This window comes from Rhea americana, unplaced genomic scaffold, assembly GCF_003343005.1.
Source record: "Rhea americana isolate MKP2758 unplaced genomic scaffold, rheAme1 scaffold_33, whole genome shotgun sequence".
Taxonomy (NCBI): Eukaryota; Metazoa; Chordata; class Aves; order Rheiformes; family Rheidae; genus Rhea; species Rhea americana.
Window position 1 is genome coordinate 6,338,252 of NW_028186457.1, and position 23,344 is coordinate 6,361,595.

At 36.7% G+C, this 23,344-nt stretch overlaps 2 protein-coding genes across 5 annotated transcripts; both read right to left on the reverse strand.

The window, feature by feature from the left end:
* Positions 1-360: 360 nt before the first annotated feature.
* On the reverse strand, positions 361-10,780 carry CCDC14 (coiled-coil domain containing 14). Of its 4 annotated transcripts, none has more exons than XM_085311029.1 (13): positions 10,716-10,780; positions 9,948-10,003; positions 9,359-9,434; positions 8,604-8,676; positions 8,371-8,508; positions 7,277-7,516; positions 7,098-7,192; positions 5,502-6,075; positions 4,870-5,011; positions 3,903-3,982; positions 3,239-3,457; positions 3,011-3,143; positions 361-1,684 (listed from the first exon to the last, which is right to left on the reverse strand). In XM_085311029.1, the coding sequence occupies exons 1-13, from the start codon at positions 10,746-10,748 to the stop codon at positions 700-702; spliced, it is 2,844 nt and encodes a 947-aa protein (XP_085167155.1). In that variant the 5' UTR covers positions 10,749-10,780; the 3' UTR covers positions 361-699. The 4 variants fall into 4 exon arrangements, with proteins under 4 accessions (XP_085167155.1, XP_085167157.1, XP_085167154.1 ...); XM_085311031.1 differs by having other exon boundaries at positions 7,376-7,516; positions 9,948-10,006; XM_085311028.1 differs by having other exon boundaries at positions 9,948-10,006.
* Positions 10,781-15,885: 5,105 nt separating this feature from the next.
* Positions 15,886-22,768, reverse strand: LOC146592522 (ropporin-1-like). Its single transcript, XM_085311064.1, has 5 exons — positions 22,653-22,768; positions 21,624-21,741; positions 20,678-20,839; positions 16,973-17,148; positions 15,886-15,952 (listed from the first exon to the last, which is right to left on the reverse strand). The coding sequence occupies exons 1-5, from the start codon at positions 22,766-22,768 to the stop codon at positions 15,886-15,888; spliced, it is 639 nt and encodes a 212-aa protein (XP_085167190.1).
* Between the last annotated feature and the right edge of the window lie 576 nt (positions 22,769-23,344).

The following is a 23,344-nucleotide window of genomic DNA, read 5'->3' on the forward strand; positions in this document are numbered from 1 at the left end:
CCCCTTCAAAAAAATATGATGAAGTCAAGGCAAAGGACTGCTTAAATTCCATCCAGCTCCACTGTTATCACTTAAATTCCCACTTCTTGATTAAGCCCAACTTGGATCAAGAAGCAATGCCACTGAATAAGGAGTCCTGCCCACCCATTTCTTTGATGTTGACACTACTGTTTGTGCACCTTCATGATGAACCAGAGCAAGGATCTAATGTCTAAAAACATACCTGGTCAAAAACAATGGAAGTAACTATATATCATAATGAAATAAAAACCTCTCCAGATTTTATCACACCTGTAACTGACTTCAAATGCATCTTAATGCTGTTCTTACTACTTAGAAAGGCACACAGAAGAAAACAAATAAGGATACTCATCATTTAATAGAAAAACTGTATTGCCATTGGCACATCAGTTTCTTAAAAAGTTATCAAATGCTGTGCCAAGAATTAGTTTTGCAATTAAGAGTACAAAGCTAAGTCATTAATTTAGATAAAGGCATTTTTACCAGTTATTGAAGGGAATACCAAGGGAAGCAGCACCATAACTTAATGAGGAACAAAATCCATTCATAATTTATACAGCTAGGAGCTACTCATTTCATATAAAAATACAAATATTAAGATCAGTACCATACTTATTAATATACTTTAGAAAAACCCAAGTTACCCAAACAAGTACAGACCATTTTGTTTCCTCACATTCATTGTTTCATAATGCTGTTTTGCAGAGTTCTTTGTAACCTAGCTATGTTGGCATCCAACGCTGCTAAGCCATTCTTAAAATCCTCTTCATCTCGAGAGGTAAATGTTGAAAAAGAAGATGCACTCCATTCAGACTTCCCTGACATATCATCAAATGAAACAAAACTAACATCAGATATTTCACCGCCATTTTTCTGAGAATTGTCTTTGTGAAAGAGCACTGGAATACAAGGGTATATACCAAGCTGAGGTTGGTCTGGTTTGTCAGTAATGCCTTTTGCAGCTCTACTTAGAATGTCTTCTGGCCTTATTTGGACTTTCTCTCCTTCCAGCTTCACTGCATCCCCTGTAGCTTCAAGCGTGTTTTCTGTGGTCTTCTTCAAACTGTATCCAGCACTTAGTTTATCCAAAACAGTGGGGTCCTTTGACACGTCACATCCATTTTGCTTCTCAGAATTTGACAGTTCATAGTTGAAGTCCAACATCTTACAAGCCCCTCTGATTTTAGGTTGCACACTAGTTCTCTCAGAGACTGGCAGCTGTTTTTTAGAGGCACTGCTAGTTAATGGAATATAAATAGTCTCATCCAGTTTGTTTTGGTCATCTAGTAAAGTCTCAGAATCACCAACTGTTTCTCTATCTTGTTTCAGAAAGGCTGGTAGAATTCTTGGAGTTGTAGTTTTGTCTTCTGAAAATGTGCTGTTTATTTTAGTTCCTTCAGCAGCAAACTTTCCGTAGGCCAGATTTAGCACTTCTAATTCCCCACTTTTGTTTGAGAACTTAGTTTCTGTATCTGTCAAAATAGGATCAGTCTCTAATTTTTTAAGGTAAGTCATTACTGACGTACTCACAGGAAACGGATCAGACTGCATCTGTTTCTCATAGTCTTCCAAAAGAGACTTCGAGAGACCTTTTTCAGGTTTAGGTCTGATATTGTCTACTGTGAGATCAGACAGAAGCTTGGCCATACTGCCCTGCAAGGTTCTGTTAAGATCAATTCATCAAGTTAATTACTTTATTTAGCAACTATTTTTCAAAAACATTCATATAAACCTAAAACATTACATTTAATCAGACTGTGGTGAAGCTACAACCCACATAAGTGAGTATGATAGCACAAAATACTAATGTAAATGTGAATCAGTTCCAAGTTTCTTGAGTTTCAGTTTTCAACTTAGAGAAATATGCCTATAAAATAACTAAAAGACCACAACACAACAAAGTTTTTGMAATTATTCCTGATTTACTTGCTTAGATTACTACAAAATAAAATAATTTGACAGCAAGAAGCTCTTAGAAAGCATATTGAAACAACTTTGGAAAAATCAATGAGAAAATCTTTCCACACTATTTTTCCCACTGCATCTAAGGAATATATTAAAAAAGAWGAAATCTAATAAAAAATATTTCTATGTATTTTTTACTTTCTGTAGCAAAAAAACCACAACATTTAATGCTTATGTATATAGCATATACAAATACACATGTAATAGGATATCATTATATCACCACCTAGTGGTTAGTTTTTAATAGTCACAGAAAAATATAGAGTATAAACTCTAAGTTTATACTAAGTGCTGATTAAAAGTATTGTGCCATTCAAATTAGTATTAACTGTAAACAATAGAAAACAATGCAACTTCCTATGCACACAGCATACAAATTTTATATATACCACTTTTGCATACCCAAAAGGCCCTGTAAGCCTCCCAACTTGCCACCATATACATAAAAACTATATAGAAGAGTTCTGCAAAATTTATGAGTAACACCACCTTAATTCAGTGGTCCAAGAGCCCCCACCTACACCCATAAATAATATCTGGGTGCAATTCAAAGGTCTGTGCATTAAGGACTGGGACTGTTCGTTCATATAGGAAGAGCTCTCTGTGGATCCTGAAGGCAGACTGTTATGCAAGCTCTCCACAGAGAATGATTTCTAAGCCAATATAAGGAAAAAGAGAAATCTCTTCTTAATTAAAGTTAACAGCTAGTCTCCAAATACTACAGCTTCAAGCATCATTCTCCAGATCCATCCACTTCTCATGGAGCTCCTTATTGGTAGGTCTGCTATGCAAGCTAAAACTTTGCATAAATTGTGTCACGTAGCAAAAGAATTTACAACAGAACACTAACTGGAGCACTGGAGCTTTATTTTAACAAAGTCAGAGTACTAACGTAACAAAAATACAAAGAGAGGTTTTGGCTTACATGATGCTGATGTTGTATTAAGATTGCAGTAATCCAAAGCAGAGGAAAAAAAACMCAAAAGTGATGTCAAGAGGCAAAAAATAGCTTAATCAACTGTACCTGGTTAACTCACGTAGTCTGTTAACTTCTGCATCACGCTGACGTAATGTTATGCCCAAAATTTGATTTTCTTTCTCTGAAGCTTCCAGCTTAAACTGAAGGCTCTTCACGTTTGCTAGTGCCTCTTCCACTTCTAAAATGCCAAGTAGAATTTAGCTAATAATTTGTAGAATTCAGCTAATAATAGAAATTAAGTTTAAAAATATTGACTGAAGAATAAACACATACCAATCTTGAGCTTGGTGGCATGAATGTCGTATTGCTGTTTGTTTTCAAGCAATTCTTTATCTTTATCTTCAATACTTTTGGCAACATGTTTATTTTCTTCTTTCTGACTTTCTATTATTTTAAATAGTTCTTCATTTTTAGCCTGCAGTGACTCAAGGCCTTTTAGTGATTCTTTCAACTGACTCTGGAGCATCATATTCAGAGACTGCAGAGAAACTACTACCAGGGAAAAAAAACATAGAAAGTCTAAGTGCCTTGTCTACAATTTTGTGATTTTTACATTCAACTAAATTCTTAAATAAATTCGGTAACAGGACTTTGGCTTAAAGATAGAAAATATAGATTTTTTTTTTTTTTTTTAAAGATAGGGAGCTAAAACATAAGCTTCCTTCTTAGTTGTCTAGCATGTCATTGTCATTGTAAGAGGGATATAAGCATTGTAAGAGGGATAAAATTAATCTGCTCTGGAGCTGATCTAAGTGTCTATGGGGAGTTCTAAACAGGCAGAACATCCTTGCCTACAGATGCAGTTTCATTATCAGACCCACATCAGTCACTCTAGTTGCCACTAAAGGCCACTGGCAGGATGAATACACATATCTGTATCTATTTAAACCTTAACACAAATTGCCCCTACAAGCATCAATCTCTATTAGTACTTTACATTCATAGTTGCAGTTCTGTCCAGATGTCTTCTCATTTCTTTCTCGTTCCCTGAGTTGCTGGTTTAATATTCTTAGCCTCCTAAATGTGAATTACAAAGAAGCCCATATTCAGAAAGTTCAGAATAAGTTCAAACCGATTATACTTTGTATTAGTTCGGAAGAAGTGTCTACTTATTTTAGAAACAAAAATGTTTTAGAAATAYAGAAATTTTAGAATATATGGAAGTTTTAGAAATACAAATTAGGAGTTAAAATATTTGAGAAACACAAAAATACGTTTAGAAGTACTGAAAGGTTTTAATAATGCATTTTCCTGCATTTGTATCCTTCTTCAATACAACAKACCCTTTGCACATTCTGGTAGATATGCTGCCCTCTTCTCTGAAGTAAAGTGCTATATATTTGAGAGGTCTCCTGAAATGAGCTCCATTTCTACATTTTAGAATAGMGTACCTAAAGACTATAAGCAGGCTAGCTATTTTAACAGTGAGGTTTTCAGCCAGAATGTCCCACTTAGAAAAAGGCCTAATTGTGGAAGAAACGGTAATGTATTTTAAACAAACTTTGAAAACACTTTACAAGAACGCATTAAACTTTGAAGTGCTTTTGTAAAATAGTAAGTATTACTGCCATCTTATAGGGGGAATGCAACTAGACATATGCCAGTTTTGCAACTGTCTTATGACTTGCCCCATCTCACTTGGTTATCCATTTTCAAGCAAAAGACTACTTGGCAAAAACTGGTACTACTAGAACTCCAGTATTAATTGAAATCATTTCAGTTAAGTATTATTTGAAGCTATACAGCCGAACCAACACAGCTGGTAACATAAATACTATGCAGACAAGAATGAAATGACAAAGTTTACACCATAACTATGCTAAAATATGCTATTCAGAACACTTTAACTAAAGATGTTTTAGGCATTTTTGGAGTAAATACAAAATCACTAAACAGTTACTAACCTACGCAGCTGGGCATTTTCACTTCTGAGAGGCTGCAGAGCTAGCGCTATTTCAGTTTGTATATTTGTACTTCCCACTACAGCTGGGAGCAATGATACTGAGGTTTCTATTTCACTCATCAATCTTAACATTTCTGAATCATCTGCCAAAAGGTGAGGAAAAAAAGAAAGAAAGGAAGAAAAAAACTGTTGTAATATGACAGCAACTAATAGTATTTTTTTCTTTTAAACAAAACTTGTCTTTATTTTGTCTGTCTATCTTTCTTTATTCAAAACTTCTAAGTTTGACTATGAAAATCATGTGTTAGGTTCTCAATAATCATTACTGATCAGCTTCCCAATCCAACTTGGTGGTACTGCTTTTGCAGTCTGCCTAAACTGCTTCCTGATCAACTCTCGGAGCACAACACTGTACATGAAATGAGAACAATCTTCGTCCTAGTGGTTATGAACATTTAATACTTATTCACAGTGGAACACGAAACTCTTGCAAACAAAGTTGTAGAAAACCACTCTAAGATGTTGTGTATCATCTGACCCATCCGATTTCCAGATTTTGAAGAGTGCTCATTCATTTAACATAGCTCATATTACCTGTAYGTAATCTGCACCGCACAATGAAAATGTCTTTACCTTGGTCTGCTACCAGTGCTCTGAGCTCTCCCAAAAGATATTTTACTGTTCTAACTTTATGGGCTGTTTTTTCTGGACTTTCTCTTTTAGGTTTTAGAACTTTCTTGACAAAACTTGTCTGATAGCTTGTATCTCTCACTGGGGCTATGTCAAGTGCATTCAGTTCCTCCTCTTCGCTGACTGTGTCCTCACTGTGTTCTTCGGAAGTGTCCTCTTCCTTATTACTTGAGATGTTACGTTGTGCTGGACATTGATGATGATGCTTTTGTTCGGTACTGCTGTTCATTTCATGTGGCTGTAACAAGGCCAGGTGAGCTTGTATACATCTTATCAAATCTGCTTCTTTCATTTGTTGCTCTTGGTTTGGGATGGTGTCCTTGCCAGAAGACGATGGAACGAACGTAGGCATTGTAGAGTTACTTGATGCACCTGATACTATACAAGGCATCATACCAGGAAGAGCAGTTGTAGACTGTATCTGTGCAGTAGTGGTAGCAGGAGCAGAAACTACTGGGCAAACCACAGCTCCACCCATCTGGGGCACACATTCATTGCTATTGTCTGCAGGAACATTCTGGATAAACAATATTCATAGGAAGTAAAACAAAACAAAACAAAAMMAMMAAAAAAAGGAGTTTAAGTGTTAAAGAAACTTGTCTCATTCAATGTAGYCTTGATCATTCTTTGTAATATATATAAAAAAACTAGAATTCTTTCTGACTTAATCGCATGATCACCCAATTTATTAATTCACATGTAAATCCAGTTTTGATTATCTTTACATTAAAACTTATTGGCAACATTAAAAACACAGTCCATATTCAGTTGTTCTGCAAGGAAAAAGGTCTATTTTCTCTCTCTCTCTCTCTCTCATTTTTTTTTTAGTAAGTATCCACTCCTTGAATTAAACCAGAACATGGAAGGAGAAAAAATACCCAGCAAAACAGTTACCTTTCATTAATTTAAGTAGATGAACTTCTTAAAAGTGAAGGTGAGTGCTAACTATACATTGACTGCCTACAGATAGAAGGTAAATCTACAGTCTCAAGGTGAAAGCCCTTTACCACATTTCCCATGGTGGCAGCTGGTACTCTCCGTTGGTTTTATTTTATACCCTGAAATACGTAAGTATTTTAAAACGTGGCTCTAAGATGCTATCTAGTATCTGAAGAAACAGTCAGCTTGATCATCATCAGGGAAGCTTACAGCTGCATGAAAGGTATGATTTCTTTAGTCAGGAGTTGGTTAATGATCCTAACATGCATTGATGAAAATGTAATTATTAGGAGTAATAAGTAACTTCATGAAGCTCCTATGACTGCCGTCCACTACAGAAAACACTACACAGAAACAATATATACAGCCAATGGAAATGTCCCCAATTTCTTTCTTTATCTCCACATAAAATGTATTTTACATAGCAGTATTTTCTGTCATTATCTATTCTGTTCATTACTATAGGTTGAGATACGCATTTTTCCCTTAAGAGAAATTAAAAATAATTTAAAAAAGCCGCTGTATATTTAAATAAATATAACTAATGAGGCAGTGTTAACTTAAAAATTTATTAATAATCTGAATCAAGCTTTTACTTACAGACTGAGTAGATAAAGGATTAGCTGAATGCTGCAGGGATGAAGCTGGTGTGGAGGTAGACAACTGGTAATTAAGAGCTGTAACATTTTGACAACCTGAAATGAAAGAAAGCAAYGTTGTCGCAGATTAGGGCGATTCGTGTTATGGAGACTAGGTTCTAAAGTAGTATTTTCACTAACCAAGATTTGAAGCAGAATAAGGAGTTACAGTAGGAATTTCATCACTGCTCTGTGATGGTTGGCCAGTTACCAGAGCCATCTGAGTTTGCACATGCTCACATAATCTCTGATGCATCACAGGCGTATGTTGACTGCAAGGCACATGAATTGGTTGAACCAGTTGATTCTGTGCTGCACTAGGAAGTTCCTTCCCAGCAGAAGGTGTGGTGGATGAGGCACACTTTCTATTTGATATCGGCACTATAGAGAAGAAAAACAATACGGCTGAGGCTGTCCACCTTGATCTACATAAGCCCAGAGTGTCATCAGGCAGTCTCTGGCAGATATATTCCTTTGAAAAACAAAATCAACAAACCCTCCCCCGACCAAGCCCTCACCATCTAAGATTCCAATCAGACTTTTATCTAGTATTAAACTAATCCATCTTTTTTTCCTCTTGATATAGCAATACACACCAGCTGGACAGACTGCTGTCCTTGAAGGAAGCACAAGAGATTTAATCCTACAGAAGGCCAATTCTAAAATATAATTCTTCAAGTCTCTGCTTAGCTGCTCCCTATATACTAAAACACATTCCAAATCTAAATTTCTCCTGCTGGTTATAATCAAAACCACCGTATTTTTACAGTGCTAGAAAGACATTAGCTATATCTCCATTTTCTGTAATGTCCAAAATAAGCATTCTGCTACTTAGAAGTCTACAAGCCCTTCCTGTAAGTATTTCCATATTATGCCTTCCAGATTAGACATCACAGAAAGGAAATGGGGTGGAGAGGGAGAAAAACACTAATAAAGAGAGCCACTCTGCCTACAATACTTCATTGCATTTTCTGTTCAAGTATTGGATCTCGATTAGTTAAGCACCATATATACCAGAATTTAAGCACAGCTGGATTCATTAATTTAAATTACGGGAAATGAAGCTCCAATCATTTTTCTTTTATTAATTGAAAGTTAAAACAAGATAAAATATATAACATTATAATGTGACCAACTGTGTAGGCAAGGTAGTAATCAATACACATTTAATCAAAAAAATTACCTAGTATAAATTAATATTGAGAAAAAAGGCAAATACATGAAAATTCACTTACTGATTTCTTTTCGCACATGTGTAGTGGCAACATTTTTTTTCAACCCTTTCTTCTTGGAAGTATTTCCTTTGGTTATCAAAGGCTTGGAAACAGTTTTAACAGTGGTTCTCCCAGGTTGTTTATGAATAGTCTCTCTTCCTAGTATTATTTGAAACAAAAAGCCAGTCAACAAAACAAATTAAAACAGTCTTACAGAAACTAAAACTATACCTTAGATTTTTAATAGGTACAACCTGTAGCCTCATTTTGTAAAATATTCTGGAGTAAAGCTGCACAACGGTCAAGTCCATTATGAATAGCATCAACCTGCACAAAGAATACTGCAGTCAGAAAATAAGTATCGTTTTCTTTCAGTAACCAAAATATTATTTTAGAAGGGACTATTTCCCACTCTGTCATCTAAAACAGTAACTGTGATAATAAGCAAAAATGTTATTGTACCCATATATTACTTCGCATTTTCATAAAAGTTTGCAAACTTTGAAAATACATAATTTTTGCAAAAAAACCTTAAATTGTGCTGTTGTACGCATGTCCACTTGGTGGATTTTGTTTTGTAATTGTGCATGTGTTTTTTATTGTTATTTGCATGAACAGCTAAACTACTATCCACATGATTTTATTATTTTGGAGATAAACTCACTCAACACTGCAAGAAAACAGAGGCATGGACCCTATATCACTTATTCTTTTTGGCACCTCATCTCGCAAATATGCTGTACTTCTGCCAGGGGCAGCTCTATCTTGTAAACAGCACAGTTGTGTTCCTATAGATCCTATACCTTAAAAAGCTCTGTCACAGCCAAATTCACTCCACACACAGCCAACCTAAATGTATCTACATTATGTAAACACTTTAACTGACTTTGCAAGAGCTATTTCTAATCCAGATATAGTACTAACTGAATTATACTGTTTTCCTTTTATTATTCAAGGCATTCCTTTCTCTAAATTAACAGAGATGATGGTAAAGTAAAAAGTCAATTACCTGATCTTCAGAATCAGTTGAATAGAGAGAGTACCCAGACTCCGCATCAGAGTGATAGCCTTTTCTTAAACCAAACCTGGGGGGAGGGAGGAATCAAATTCACTGTTTATACTATCTCCCTAATAGGCAGTAAAGTGAAAAAAATAAGATTACTTTTATTCAGTAACAGCAAACTAGAAAAACAAGAATTGTGTTCTATCAAGAAATAAAATTTCTTTCCCTTTTTGCAAATCACATCTGTATTACTGCAACAAATATATTTAGCAGATATTAATAGTTTATGTCAGAACAAAATTCAGTCCTCACTCAACAATCTCACATCAGGGTAGCAACCACACAAATTGAATCTTTTATAAACAAACACAGAGCATAGATAGTCAACCCTGTGTTTATATAAGCAGAACTCCTATTCAGTTTGAGTCTTGTTTTTTCACGGGCTGCTCAGGACCTGGCAGTACTGCCTTCCTGCTAAGAACCTTTTCTGATACGTGCAAAGAATTTTTGGCTAACTTAAGTACGACAGGTATGAGGCTCCCAAATGCTCACATGTACACTCGATCTTAGGTAGTATTCGTGATTAAGGTCTTACTGTTTTCTTCCATTTGTTAATTTAGCAGCTCCTGTTAGTCTTCCAGAAGACAATACCTGCTGGTTACAGAAATAACTTTCATGAAATATTTTCACAATATAATTGAAAAATACCATACATCACTCATTTCAAGAACTATTTCTGAGAAAGGTCAGTTAATCTACAGCTCACAGTGCAGGGAAGGTACCCACCACAACTGCTAGGGCCTGAACCCTGCATTTTCCACTTCACAAACCAAGCCCTCTTTATTAACCTCAGTACCCTTGTACAAACGCACACATACACTTAATGGAAATGACATGGTCAAGCACAAGAGCGGACATAAAAACAGACTTTCCAGACTGAAGTAAAGTCTGGAAGTCTCTCACAGCTCCACTTCCTCTCTAAACGAAAACACATAGCTAAACTTTGGGAATTTTATGCATAAAGCTACCATCATAGCTCAAAATACTTACAAAATCACCGATATACGTAGGTGGAAGAATACCTGAAGGAAAAAGCTCGATGCAACGCACCTCACCGACACAACCAAGCCCAGCGAGCCCAGAGGACGCGCTGCTGCATCGAACACAGAGGGACAGAAGAAACGCGGTGCCCAGCGGGACCAACCGCCACGCACCGCAAGCGGCGACGCGAGGCCCCCGTTAGAAAACCAGCCGCCTGAAAAAACGACCTGAAGAGAGGACTGAGGCGCAGGCTCCGGACAGAGAAGGGCTGTAAGTGACGCCCACGCGCACAAACCCACCCGGCAGCCCCCTCCCCACGCACCTTGCACGGCCGCGGGGCGCCCGACCTCGCCATGGCCCCGGCATCCACACAGGCGGGGGGGGGAGGGGCGGGGGGGGCGCGCGCCGTCCCGCTCTGCCCCCGCCCCGACCAATCCCGAGCCGGCCTGGCTGACAGACGCGGCGGCCGTTAGGAGAGGGGCGGGGCTAACGGCCGCCCCTGGTCTCCTGCCGGCGGCAGCCCGCGCGCGACKGCGGAGGGGCGGTGCTACGGAGCAAGGTCAACGATTGGCAGAGGAGGATCGCCGAGGAGCCAATCGGAGGGGAGAACGGGGGGAATGGGCGGGGGTCGTGTGGGATTGGGGGAGCGCGTGCGGGTGCGACCGTTGGCGGGTACGTGCGCCAGCGGCGCTGGGGCTCTCTTCAGGGCTGGGCTCCCGCGTCCCTACCTGGTCTCGCCCGCCGTCCGTGGGCGCCTCGGTACTTGTCTCTCAGCTCAGCGAGGAGGGAAGAAAAATAAATAAAGCTGAGACTTCCCATCTCAGTCAAGCGATGAAGTGCTATGTGAGCTGTTCAGGACCCTTGATGAGCAGCAGGCCCTGTGTGACAGGAGCTTCTGTTCTCTCATAAATTACGCTGAAAAATGGGCCTTGTGGGCGGGTGAGCCATGCTCAAGGAGAAGCGAGATATCTGGACAGGGAATGGGTCACAAAGCTGTCCTGCAGGCTCAGCCTGGTTGCACAGTCTGTCCTGCAAAGCCAGGGACACAAATGGTAAGCAAATGGGAAGGCAAATTGAAACATGGACATTTTGAGTATGGTCAAACCAACAGCTTTTTGCTCCCTCGCACTCTTTCTTGAGCTAATGTAAAATCTTCTCTGGCAATCCCTTAAAACACTTGCCTACATGGGGCATAAAGGATGCCCAGTGTATCAGCAGGTAATGGTCCTTACCAGTGCAAACTGGTATTGCTCATTTTTGAAAAGCTAGTGGTGGTGATGGTGATGCTTTTAGTGTAAGTCGAGGGTCGACACCATGTAAAGGATGAGGACTAGTGTACTCAGTACAGGATGTAAAATGATGTGCATCTGTACAAGAAAGAAAAATACTACACAAAAGCCAGCRATATTTCAGATACTGTCATCAAAATGAATCAGTTGGTTATTGAAACCATCAAAGAAAAGACTTCCTCTGTGTAGGCAGAAAATGCCAATAGAGGGTATTTTCACTGTATTGCAGTACACTAATTTAAACAAACTAGGAGATGGAAAGGATAGGACAGCACAWGAGCAGAATGTTATGGAAAATTAGGCTGGCCTCCATAACAAGGTCTGTCCCTAGTTTCCTGCTGAGATAGACATTTAAACCAAAATTAGAGTGATATAAGTGTTAATGGCACGTGTACAGAAATTACAKCTCAAACTGAGTGCCGCTGAAGAGGGACCCCAAAMAAAGACATTCYGGGGCAATTATACCCTTACAATCTAAATTTTCCTGCCCCTCAAGCRATGGTTTGGACCACTTCTAAAATATAAGTCTAGGGTCTTTTTGTACTTCTTTGGGTCCCTTCMTTGCCTCTAGGCAGGCTGTAAAGAAATTCCTCTCTTATCTCTGCAGCTTCCCTTTTTGGACAATTAGGCCTCCTGATCTTTCCAGCTTGAACCAGATTTGGGGCCTTCTTTTACTTAACTAGGTGAAAAGTCTATAGCTTGTGGCCTAAGACTTCAGCAAGTCTAGCTACTAGCGCTAAGTGAGTTATGCTAAGTGGTTAACTCRAGACAGCCTCAATCCARTATTCCTTAACAAGAATGTCTTTTTTTKKKGGGKGGGGGGGGAGTGATAAGGATTGTGAGGTTGGGTTATATTGTAATTGGACAGAAGTCTCAAGTGAAATAAATATAGGCAGTGGGAAATAGGCTAGCAAATGTTCAGAACTGAGGTGAACTAAAACAAGTGGTGCTTGCCTGGATCGATAAATGTTTCATACCTCTTGTATACGTGTGCTGCAATATGGTATATGTGTATACAGTTATTTTGATGTATGTTGAATTCTTTTTGTCCTACTTAGTTTACTAGTAGTCTATATGTCCATGATGCCTGGACAAATGTRAAAAATCCTCAAAATCCACCTTGTTAAAATTTCTTTTTAGGAAAAGAGAATACACCCGGGGAAGTAAGAAGGCTAAGCATAAAACAGGGGCAAGACCAAGAGAATCTCTGTGTTTGGGTGAGTTTTGTGATGAATGTTTTTCATCTATATCCTGTCATGTTTAGGGAGGGTAATGRCTGTACATTTCCTTAATGAGCTATACTGGCAGTCAAAAGTAAATATTTTCCAAATACCAGGTGGGTATTATAGCTGTGTTTCACACATACTGACTAGCATATTAGTATTCTACATAAGTTTRCTTTTATTAGCTGATTAAATAGACCTTCTGAAAACTTAACATTGAAAGCAATTATATTTACTCAGGCTGAAAATATAGTTACATTACTATGTTATTAAGAGTACAATAGCAGAARTGCATATAAATATTCAGCATCTTTTGTACTCTCCCAGTGTATAAATTGTGTCAGTATTATGTATTGCTACATTAATATTTACATTGAAACTATGCTGAACTTGCACTAAAACCATGTTGCGGTTTTAAAGATATTTATCATGCCAAAAACAGGTAAAGGGGTTTTCTTGAAGGAATCTGGAGTCTTGTCCAATTTTTCTTTTCTTTTCTTTTTTTTTTTTTTTCAAAATTAAAACCAGGAAGATCGCTGTAAGAGGAAAATAGCAGAATTCTCCTTTTTGTGTGCTAAAGAGAGGAGTATAAACTAGAAAAATGAAAAAAGGTTAAAAGATATGTGGCTGTTACTGACACAGTCTCCAGAATCATTGGTATAGTTTCTTTTCTTAAGGGGGATTATAGAACTTTATGGATGAATTCTCATTAAACTGAGACATGAATGCAACAATTTTAATAAYTAAGGAAGAATTAAGTTGTTTAACAACAGGTAACATAAAAAAAAAGTCATGCAAACCACAATCTTATTTTTTTCTTTGACATATTATTTGATGACACGTAGAACCATACTTCTTTTTTTTATCAAAAGGAAAATTAATATAGAAGGCTATTAAGGTGCATTCTTGTCAACTGAATCATTTTGAAACTATGAATGATATTGCAAAACTGACTTATAAATAATTAAGAAAAATTAAATGCAACCATGAAGATGAGAAAGTTACTTTAAAAAGTTAAAGTTCTTAGGACTTCACAGACCTCTAAGTGGTCAATCTTTAAAGAAAAATGAAACTGTCAGAAGACTTGTGATAAGACTGCAGAAGTTAGCATAGATTCATATTCTGAGCATAGATTTGAATGTGAGTAGAGGTAGATATTATTTCCATCATTGACTTTCTTCAATAAAGCAATTTGGGAAATCACTTAATATCTCTGGTCCTGTCCTGCTGTTACTGTAAAACTATGATAAAAAGAGCTTCTCTGTCCTACACACTGAAATACTTCAATGTCATGTGCTGCATTCATACTTAATATTACCGTATTATTTATTTATGCTCATGATTAAACTTGGTTTCAGAGAGAAAATTAAATGCCATTCGCTTTCATTAAACAAACTCCATGTTTTCTTCCTTTTTGCTAGTTAGTTAACATTCCTAAGCTTTTGTGGTGGCGCAGTTTGGGATGATGTGGCCGAGGCTGTGTTTTATTTCTCAGAGCATTATATGATGGGAATGGAAAAGCAAACTGTTACAATCTTCCAGGTTCCCAACATGTTATTTTTCTCATGATCAAGGTTGCCTCAATTCTCATGTAGAAATAGGGATACATACATTTCCTATATGGTGTTCTGATTTATTTTTCTAATTTGCTTTTYAGAAGGGAGAAAATGAGAAGATTGGTATCTATAACAAAGTTTTTATTAAGAATGGCATTAATATCAAGGRTATGGATTCAATTGTAACCACAGGATCAGAGTATAGATTATGCACAGATTTGCCATGTCTGTGCATTAGGGGTTTTTAATTATCCCCTTTCCCCTGGGAGGCCTCTTGGCAGGTTTAGGGGTAAATAGCAAAGACAAGAAGTACACTGAACTACATCATCCTTTACTGATGTGAAAAATAAATTCCTGCTAATTGCCTTGAACATTTAGGGGACTCCTCTTTAGATGATTTCTAGGAGAGAATGCTGGTCCAAGATGCCATGTATGCAGTATTGCCAGAATTGATTCYGATGCTCTGTTAAAAGGTTCAGTAAGTAATTTTGATCGAGTAGCTTTAATGTTAGATACTTTCTGAGGAAGGAAGTATACATGAATTCCATTCCGGAGGGAGAAATTACCTTGTATCTCCATCTTTTTAGGAGAGAAAGGATTGCTTATTGGTTGCAGCGCTAACTGGGGACTTGAGGTACTTGAACCAAAGTCATTTAGGACAAATCACTGATGGATAAGTCCATAAAGCAGCCTTAGATTCAGAAGTGTAAAACTTAACTTTTTCAAAGTCTTCTGCAGAGTGGAATCCCCAGTTAGGTACCAGATTCATTATGCAATATGTGGAGGGAAGTGGATGCTGCAAAGTGGGAAATGTAGAAGCCTCCATAGCAGAAAATCCTGTCAGCTGGCCAAAAGATGATTTTTAATGACAATGCATAACTGCTCATTGAAGAAACTACACAGAGCTGTCACAAATGCAGTRTGAAAGGGATGCACGTCCTGGGCTCTTTTTTTGAGGAGAGCATACACACAGTCCTTGGGAAGAAGGTACTGAGAGAAAAAGYGTTCAATATATATGGCTTTATGATATGTTTTGATATAGCTCTGCTGCCAGGTAAATGACCTAATAACTTGACTGAAGAATTTTTCTCATTCTCTCTGTCAGATGAATTTCATMTAAAGTATGACAGTTTGTGCAGAAGACAAGGACTGCCACTAACATTAACACAACAGTAATAGCATTGGAATATCATTTTACATAAAAATTACGACACGCTCTGAACAATGATTCAGGAAAATGTTCTGTTTCACCAAAGGTTTCTCTTAATTCACACATACACTTTTTGGTTGACTTGACCACATTTATTCACAGAGACAAAAAAAAAAAAAAAAAAGAAGACATTGAGAACTCTGCTGGTAATGGGGTTATCTGTGGTATGTGTTTCTTCATCTTTTATCATTGGAGTCTTGGAAAAGTTGTGCAGCTATTCCAGCCTGACCCGAGGGTTCTGTGTAAAGTCATTCACTTTAATTAAGCCATCTGGTCCAATGCTGTATGAAAAATAAAATTTATACCTGTTAATTAATTAAAATTACAATATAATGTATTATAAGATAATACTGATTATAAGTTTCCCCACTTTGATTGGATTTTTTTCTCCTAAAATCTATTGAAATAGCTCTTCAAGTTTTGTTCTTTGGTCCTGTTCCAACACTTGATGGGATACATTGATATTATGGAAGGAAGAGGTTTGGACCTTGTGCAATCTTCATCAAGACTTTTCTCTAGACACATTCTGTATCTTCATCTGGCTCTTCATCTCCTCATTCATATCCATAAACACCTTCATCTTTCCAAAACAATTAAACTCTAACTAAACTAACCAACTCAAATTATAAGATGTTTTAAAAATACTATCCTGTAGTAGCATTTAATTGTAAAGATTGTTCAACATCCAAAATGTGTCTCTTCTTTTCTTTTGTATCAYATTTCTTCAGCATCTGACTTCTAGAAGACTATAAACATTTGCACTGACTACACTACCAGTTTTCTAAAGACTGAACTAAGCTACCTGGCACAAGGATTTATGATGTGTATAGTACAGTGARAACACAATTGCGAATGAATGTGTTGCATAATAAATCGAAGAAACAATGCTCTCTAGCATCAAATTGAGAAGGTGTTATTTATAGTGTAGMGTTTTGAATCAGGGACATTGTGAAGCATCTTTGGTGCTGTAAGATAAACAACTGTGATTGCTCTTTATCCTTTCAGATTTTATTAATGCCCTATAATTACTTCTTACTCCTTGGATTTAGCCATTTTTTATGCTTTTTTCACTTCGCTATTTTTACTTTATATCAGTTATTATGTAGTTAATATTACTATTAGTAATATTAAAATAGYGGCAATATTAGATATTACTTAGTTATTAATAGTAATATTATCATTATTAGATATTATTTTGCATCTTGAACCTTCTTCACTTATCTCCTGCCATATTTATCCATCCTTCTACATTTTCATAGCTAAAGTATAGCAACATTCCAAAAATGAATGATCATACTTACATTTCCTGTTCAATGTAATTTAGCATTCGGCTGACATGGGATGCTGAAATCTCTCCATCCATTTCAGCGATGTAAGTATAGAGAAACTGGAAAGTGCTAAAAGGAATACGTGGGGGTCCATCGTCATGATCACCAGATAAAACCTCACATATGATTTTCAGTGTTTTTGCGATAGTCTATTGGAGAAGAGAACAAACAACAGAAAAGCTTCAGTTTGGCATTGTTTGTGAAGAGCCCAGTAGCCAACTCCATTTGGTGTGGAAATAATGCCAAAGGCAATAAAAATGTGATAGCAAAAGTGACATAAATCGAAAGTGTAATGATGTCAGCAATATCCTGAATAGATGAAGGGGACTTCTTGGATTTCTGTGATTTATGTCAAACTTGATTTTATGTTGTATCTGAATAATTAGTTTATGTGAAGATACAWGGACTACATTGTTGTTAGTGAGGAAGATAACACAATATTTTTACGAATACTGTCATTAGTATGAATATGTGATGGATGTTACTATTCGTCTTGTTTTAAATAACATGTTCCTTTTCAGAGGGARGCTAAAGAGCTTCCAACCTTGTCTATCTTGGACAAGGGCGAAAGTTTAGATATTCCCCTTAAAAGTCACTGAGCTTTTAAAGCTCACCTTTTTTCCCTGCTGTCTGATTTCTAAGTATGGTTGGTAATTTTGACCAAGATTGGCATAAAATCTTGGCCCACTCTGGGTCTGCTGGTTCTAACATGGAGCCTCTCATGATAAGGAGAAGATTTAGGACTTTGCCAGTTCTCAATCTTTTCATGACTGGCTGCTCTAGGAAGGAAGTCTTTGGCTGTGTATCTTAAATCTGTACTCTTAATGTCTCAGTAGTATGTATGGTTGTGCAGCATTTTTCAGACTCTTTGCATGGTTATGTAATTCAAGCTRCAACTTACCACAAAATTCGGTGGTGCTGAAAACCTGAGGTATAGTTCACAAAATTACATTTTCATTAGAGTCAAATAAATCAGAAATAGAATTAAAAAAATGTAGGCTTGGAAGAAAACTTCAGTTTGGAATTTATCTGAGGTAAAAATGCTAACAGATATATCTTGCAGAAACAACTCAGCTATTCATTAGGGAAAAAAACATAAAATGCAATAATATCCACRCAGTGATGATGATGATTCCAAGCGGAATGTGATAGCTTCTATTTATGTATAACCTTACAGAAAAAGGGGGATTAAGAGCAATGGATATATAGTTCATAACCTACAGAAAACTGATACTTAATTTGTCAAAGACAAGTTTAAGGGATATTGTGATTACAGTGAAAATACTGTTAGAGAAAGCAGAAGTTTAGTAGCAGACTTTTCAATTTGATAGATAAAGATGAGGTGATAAAGCTGGAAAGTATGGAATGGCATACAAGCCATAAATTTCTTCACCCAATATGTAAATAGAATGGCAAAATCAAAAGAAGTTAGCTTTGGCTTTTCTGTCCTTATTTATGTAAATATCTTATGTAAAGCACATTAAATGCTCTTCATCTTAAGAAGTTCTCACATGGCCAGTATCATAAAGATATCAAATTATGTCTTGTAGGAAGCATAAAGATTCACAATGTTTTGAGCTTTATGAGCTGATGACAATTTAAATAACAATCCAGATTTTTCAGCAAACTGGTACAATATTGCATGAAGTACTTGTGTATGACTTTTGAATCCCACAAGATGGTGCCATCTGATTACATAATACTAAGCTGTACACTTGTTAACCCCCCCCAAATGACTGATCATTTCCTTAAGATAAATCAATGCACAACTTTTTTGTTTAAGTAAAATTAGGAAAAAGGCTGCTGTCATTTCATAGAATCTTTGTCAAAATTTGTCTTTACAGGCAATTCTGCTAATAGATACTATGTTTTATTAGTGAAGGTCTATGTATGAGAACAGTAATGTTTTACAAGTATTTTACTAAAACTGCATTACACTATTTTTTTTGTTGCTCACCTTCTTTAATATCTTCTTTGACATCAAAATGATTTTTACAAGCGCATAGCCTATTTCCACAGCACGTAAGTTTAATATCACAACTAGAATCTGATGGCTTTAGCATAAGTACAGACTGGATGAACAGATGATTTTCTATAAACATTTCTCATTTTCATGACAAGTTTTAAAAGGAGCAGAAGTAACAGAASAACAACAGTAAATGCAATCTCTAAAGAGACTTGACTAATTAGAGTGGTTTTCTGAAATTCCCATGAGGCAGGCATTGGAACTAATGCTGGCAGAAATAGTTTAGAAGACAAGAATCAAGGAAGTATTTCCTGCCAAGATTAAATCTTGTAAATCTTGTTGTTTTAGAAATAGACACATAGATGAATAAATTACAATGTCTGAGAGACCATTAAAATAATCTACTGTTTCTGCAAACAGCCCATAGAGCTTCATCCATTAATATCTGCTTTAAGCTTTAACTTTTGTGTGAGTTGTAACAGATCATTCAGGATTTTATCTTTTATTCCTAAGTTCACTGATCATTACCCCTGTGCATGCTTACATCCACAGGCTGATCTCATCTGAATTAAAGCTTTCAACTATAAAATGAAGTTGGTTATACCAATATACCAATATAATAAAGGTGCCATTGCTAGTGCTCTGCTGATCCTTCAAATGGCCTCATGTACAAATTAAGGAACTGTGCATACCCAGTATAAAAACATTTTCATGATATCTGCAGGTGAATCAGTCACATCAATACATCTGATTGTATCATCTCAGTAACTTGGTTATCTTCCACTGCTAATAGAAAATCTCAAGTCCATTTTCCTTTAAAAAATGGCTAAGAGAATCAAAGAAGCAATGATTATAAGTCCTGAAAGAAGTATCTAGGTACTGTTCTGACCCCACAAAGAAGTCTGTGACTGTATTTGCTAGATTGTCGGCACTAACTGATAGCTTTTTACATTCCAATTTCTAGAGTTTASGAGAGAGACTGCAACCTATTTACCATAGGGCATGGCTACCAATTGCCATTAGACCCAAATGCTCTACCTCCCCTTTGTTTTTTATAGTCAGAAAAACATAAACTGAAAGCATGTGTTGTGGCACCAAGCTTCTCTAGTGTTCTTGGATTTCTTTGACAGACATTGCCTGAATATTAGGTAGTGATGAAAACTTGTTTCCCGTGATGCGAGAAGTTTGCTATAGTCATACAAATTATCTATATAAAATCAGAGTGAGTGAGGAACAGCAAGACAGAGCGAGGATGCTTCAGTCATATCTGCTGAATGATACTGGAGACAGAGAAACTCTTTTGTTCTAGCCCTCACAGCTATGGCATAGCACTGCAGAAATGTCTTTGTGAAGACATTTGTGAATTAGATGAAGCCTCTGTCACTCTCTGTAGCTGCCTTCCCCCTTGTTTAATCTGTTGCAAATTGTCTGGAAGRAGAAAAGCTTGCAAAGAGCATACTATGAATATTCTGGCTCCCTTGATCCCTGAAAGAGTACAGTTAAAGTAATTCCCTTATTTCTAAAAGAGATTTCCTCCTGACTTAAAAAAAAAAAAAAANAAAAAAAAAAAAAAAAAAAAAAAGCTGTGTTAGTCAATGATACAATTAAAATGCATAATTACTTGATCTTCTATTTCAACCCAAACGTTCACTCAAAATCACTGTATAAAAAAATATTCATCCAGGAAAATGTAAAAATACAAAGGAACTTACCACTCCAATTGGACTACATGCCAGGGCTAAAAACTTCAACCACTCGATTTCTTCAGTAAAACGCCCGACATTCATTACACTCACGAATAAGTCTTTTGGGAGATTTAGTGACTTCCACATGTGAGCCAATTCATCTGCACTGATTATGAGTCTCCCTCCCACCTGAAAATAAATGTAAATAAAAATGAATCACAGGAAAATGAATGYCATTTTGTCTTCATTTGGAATAAGACTTTTTTTTTCCTTTTGTTTAATCCAAAATGAGCCCCAGCATTCTTGAAAGGGGCTTAACCTAGGCTTTTGCTTTTGAAGTAAACTGTTATAATTGGGGCCTAGACTTAAAGGGAGTGTCAGTGATACCAGAGACTAATTGGGTGCCTGAAGCTCATGTTTTGCTGGTATAGCTAAGATAGATTATGGGAAAATTAATCCGTAAAGAAAATAAGGGGGGGAAAAAGTGGAAGCAAATAATGATTACAGGTTATATAAATTCAGGTAAAATTAACAGTGTGAGTACAGGAAATAATTATTTCTGCAGCACCTGGGAGAATGTTAATTTTACAGAAGTGTGGCCTGACTGTAATTTTAAATTTTTATTGGACATTTAATCATGCAAATTCTCCCTTTGACTACAGCAGTATGACTTGTGTGAGCAAGTGATCTGAGTATGAAAACTATGAATAGTCAGGGCCAAAGGAAGCACAGCTGAAGAAATAATCTACTTTCTGCTGTATGGATACAGCTAATACATTGGTATTTTCCATATATGTTACATTTATATTAGCTGAATAAAATATTTATAGGCACAAAGCTGTAAGCAGGCTATCCAAACTGAAAATGTTGTCACCATAACAATATTACTGGAATAATAAAAATAATAAAATCTCTGTATATGTAAGTTATCAATCTGTTTTTTGGCCCTGTAACCAAGGAAGATGTTTCTTACTCTTTGATGTAGGACTTTTAAGAGCTCTGGTGTGAGGTCTTTCCATTTTGACCAAGGTCCCCTTTCTTGTCCTTGTTTTACTGGAGGAATATCACCACGGGCCACAGCAGTAAAGTAACTAGATGAAAAGATAAAGAGGAGCTTGCTTTCTWAATGTCTTTAGTCAAAGCAGATCTTTTAACACAGATATTCAAGCAAGTTACACTTACTAGACAGAAGGTGATTGGTTTTCTGTCTGGTGTATCTGTTAATTGTTTAAATTTTAAATAGCACTGTTTTGTTCTATGCTGTCAATGGACTTCATTATTCATGATGAAACTGGATTTTGGATAGTGCCTTCAGCACCTGATTCAGCACACMCTGTAATCACTATGGAGTCTTTGCATTGACTCTAGAGAGCGTTATTTCAGGATAGAGTGCTCTTAACTTCAGAGACTGCCACAGGAAYGTGGATTCATTGTACTGTATCTATTTACCCTGTTTCTCCATACGGTTTTTACACTCTAATCTGGGACTCTGTACCTGGATTGTTATCAGTGTGCAATTTAGCTGCATTAAAGTTAGTTCTGATATATCTGAACAGACTGTAGTCAGGGCAATTGTGCAGTGTAGACCTACTCTAAACTTAGCTGAAAGCTTGTTCTTGTGAGTTTAAACTCAGATCATACAGATCTCATACAGAGATCTCAACCAGTCTTTGACCAGACTGAACTACTTAAATACAGATATCTATCTCCACTAACTCTTCACTCACACTGAGAAAGATGTAAAATAAGAGGCTGCCTACTACAAATACAAGCCAATATTTTGCTTTTATCATCTGACACTTCATGTATGTGCAGTTGCTGTACAGGGCTGGTAGGTTACTATTACTAGAAGCTCAGTCCCCAGGCAGGGTAAAGCAAGGTGACTCTGTTAACGTCAAGGGACAGAACACTGAAGTTACCAAGATTTCTATGGTTACAGGCACAAATCATTTGTGTCCAAGAATAACTGGTATTTTGTTAAGAAAAAAGAAAGCTAACATACTCTGCAGACCATTGTAGCAAATCTGGAGGCTGGGTTTGGATAGCAGCTTTTGCATATTGCTTTAGCACTTCTCGCAGTTTTGAAAGACTGCATGTTTGTTTATTTGTACACGACATAATTACAGCACCTACAAGGAAAAAAATAATACTTTTAAACACCTTTTGCCTATAATGAAATAAATAAAAAGCTCATCATATAGCKCAGTACTCTCCTACTGAAAAAAACTATAAATCCAAAGCCCTACAAACTTAAATGGAAACTTCCACTTTCATTGGGACACGTGGAATCAAATCTTAAATAAGCTGAATTCCAAAGGAAATACAAGTGTCATTCACTAAGGAAGAACTTGTGAAAACAGCTAACTTTTTTCTTGCAGAAGTTTTACTTCTCAGTGCTAGTGGTAGTTGATATAGGCTCAATCAATTAGAATTTATGGTAAAGCCATTGCTTTAGCATTCAAATGATAAATAAGACATAAGGAGAAAGAGGARAAATATACACTCATTATATTATGTRTAAGAACAACAAATCAAATTTCCATGTAATGTGGAGAAATCTAATTCTTCTTGCGAAATGAAGTTAGAAGCAGTTAGATTCCTAGTGAATTTTATACAAGAACATTTACCAATCATTACAACACAATTGCTGGGACCTCTAAACAACAGTGCAGTTTTGACTTTCCATCAGGCATG

What these genes read in the sequence shown, in the direction of transcription:
- CCDC14 (XM_085311028.1), bottom strand. Translation starts at nt 10,748, where the DNA reads ATGGCGAGGTCGGGCGCCCCGCGGCCGTGCAAG. An exon ending in ACATGTGCGAAAAGAAATCA is followed by an intron (nt 7,517 to 8,370) that starts GTAAGTGAATTT and finishes TCTTCTCTATAG; the next exon opens with TGCCGATATCAAATAGAAAG. An exon ending in GAAAATGCCCAGCTGCGTAG is followed by an intron (nt 3,983 to 4,869) that starts GTTAGTAACTGT and finishes ATTCACATTTAG; the next exon opens with GAGGCTAAGAATATTAAACC.
- LOC146592522 (XM_085311064.1), bottom strand. Translation starts at nt 22,768, where the DNA reads ATGTCGTGTACAAATAAACAAACATGCAGTCTTTCAAAACTGCGAGAA. An exon ending in CATGTAGTCCAATTGGAGTG is followed by an intron (nt 17,149 to 20,677) that starts GTAAGTTCCTTT and finishes CTTCTCCAATAG; the next exon opens with ACTATCGCAAAAACACTGAA. An exon ending in AATTACATTGAACAGGAAAT is followed by an intron (nt 15,953 to 16,972) that starts GTAAGTATGATC and finishes TTTTTCATACAG; the next exon opens with CATTGGACCAGATGGCTTAA.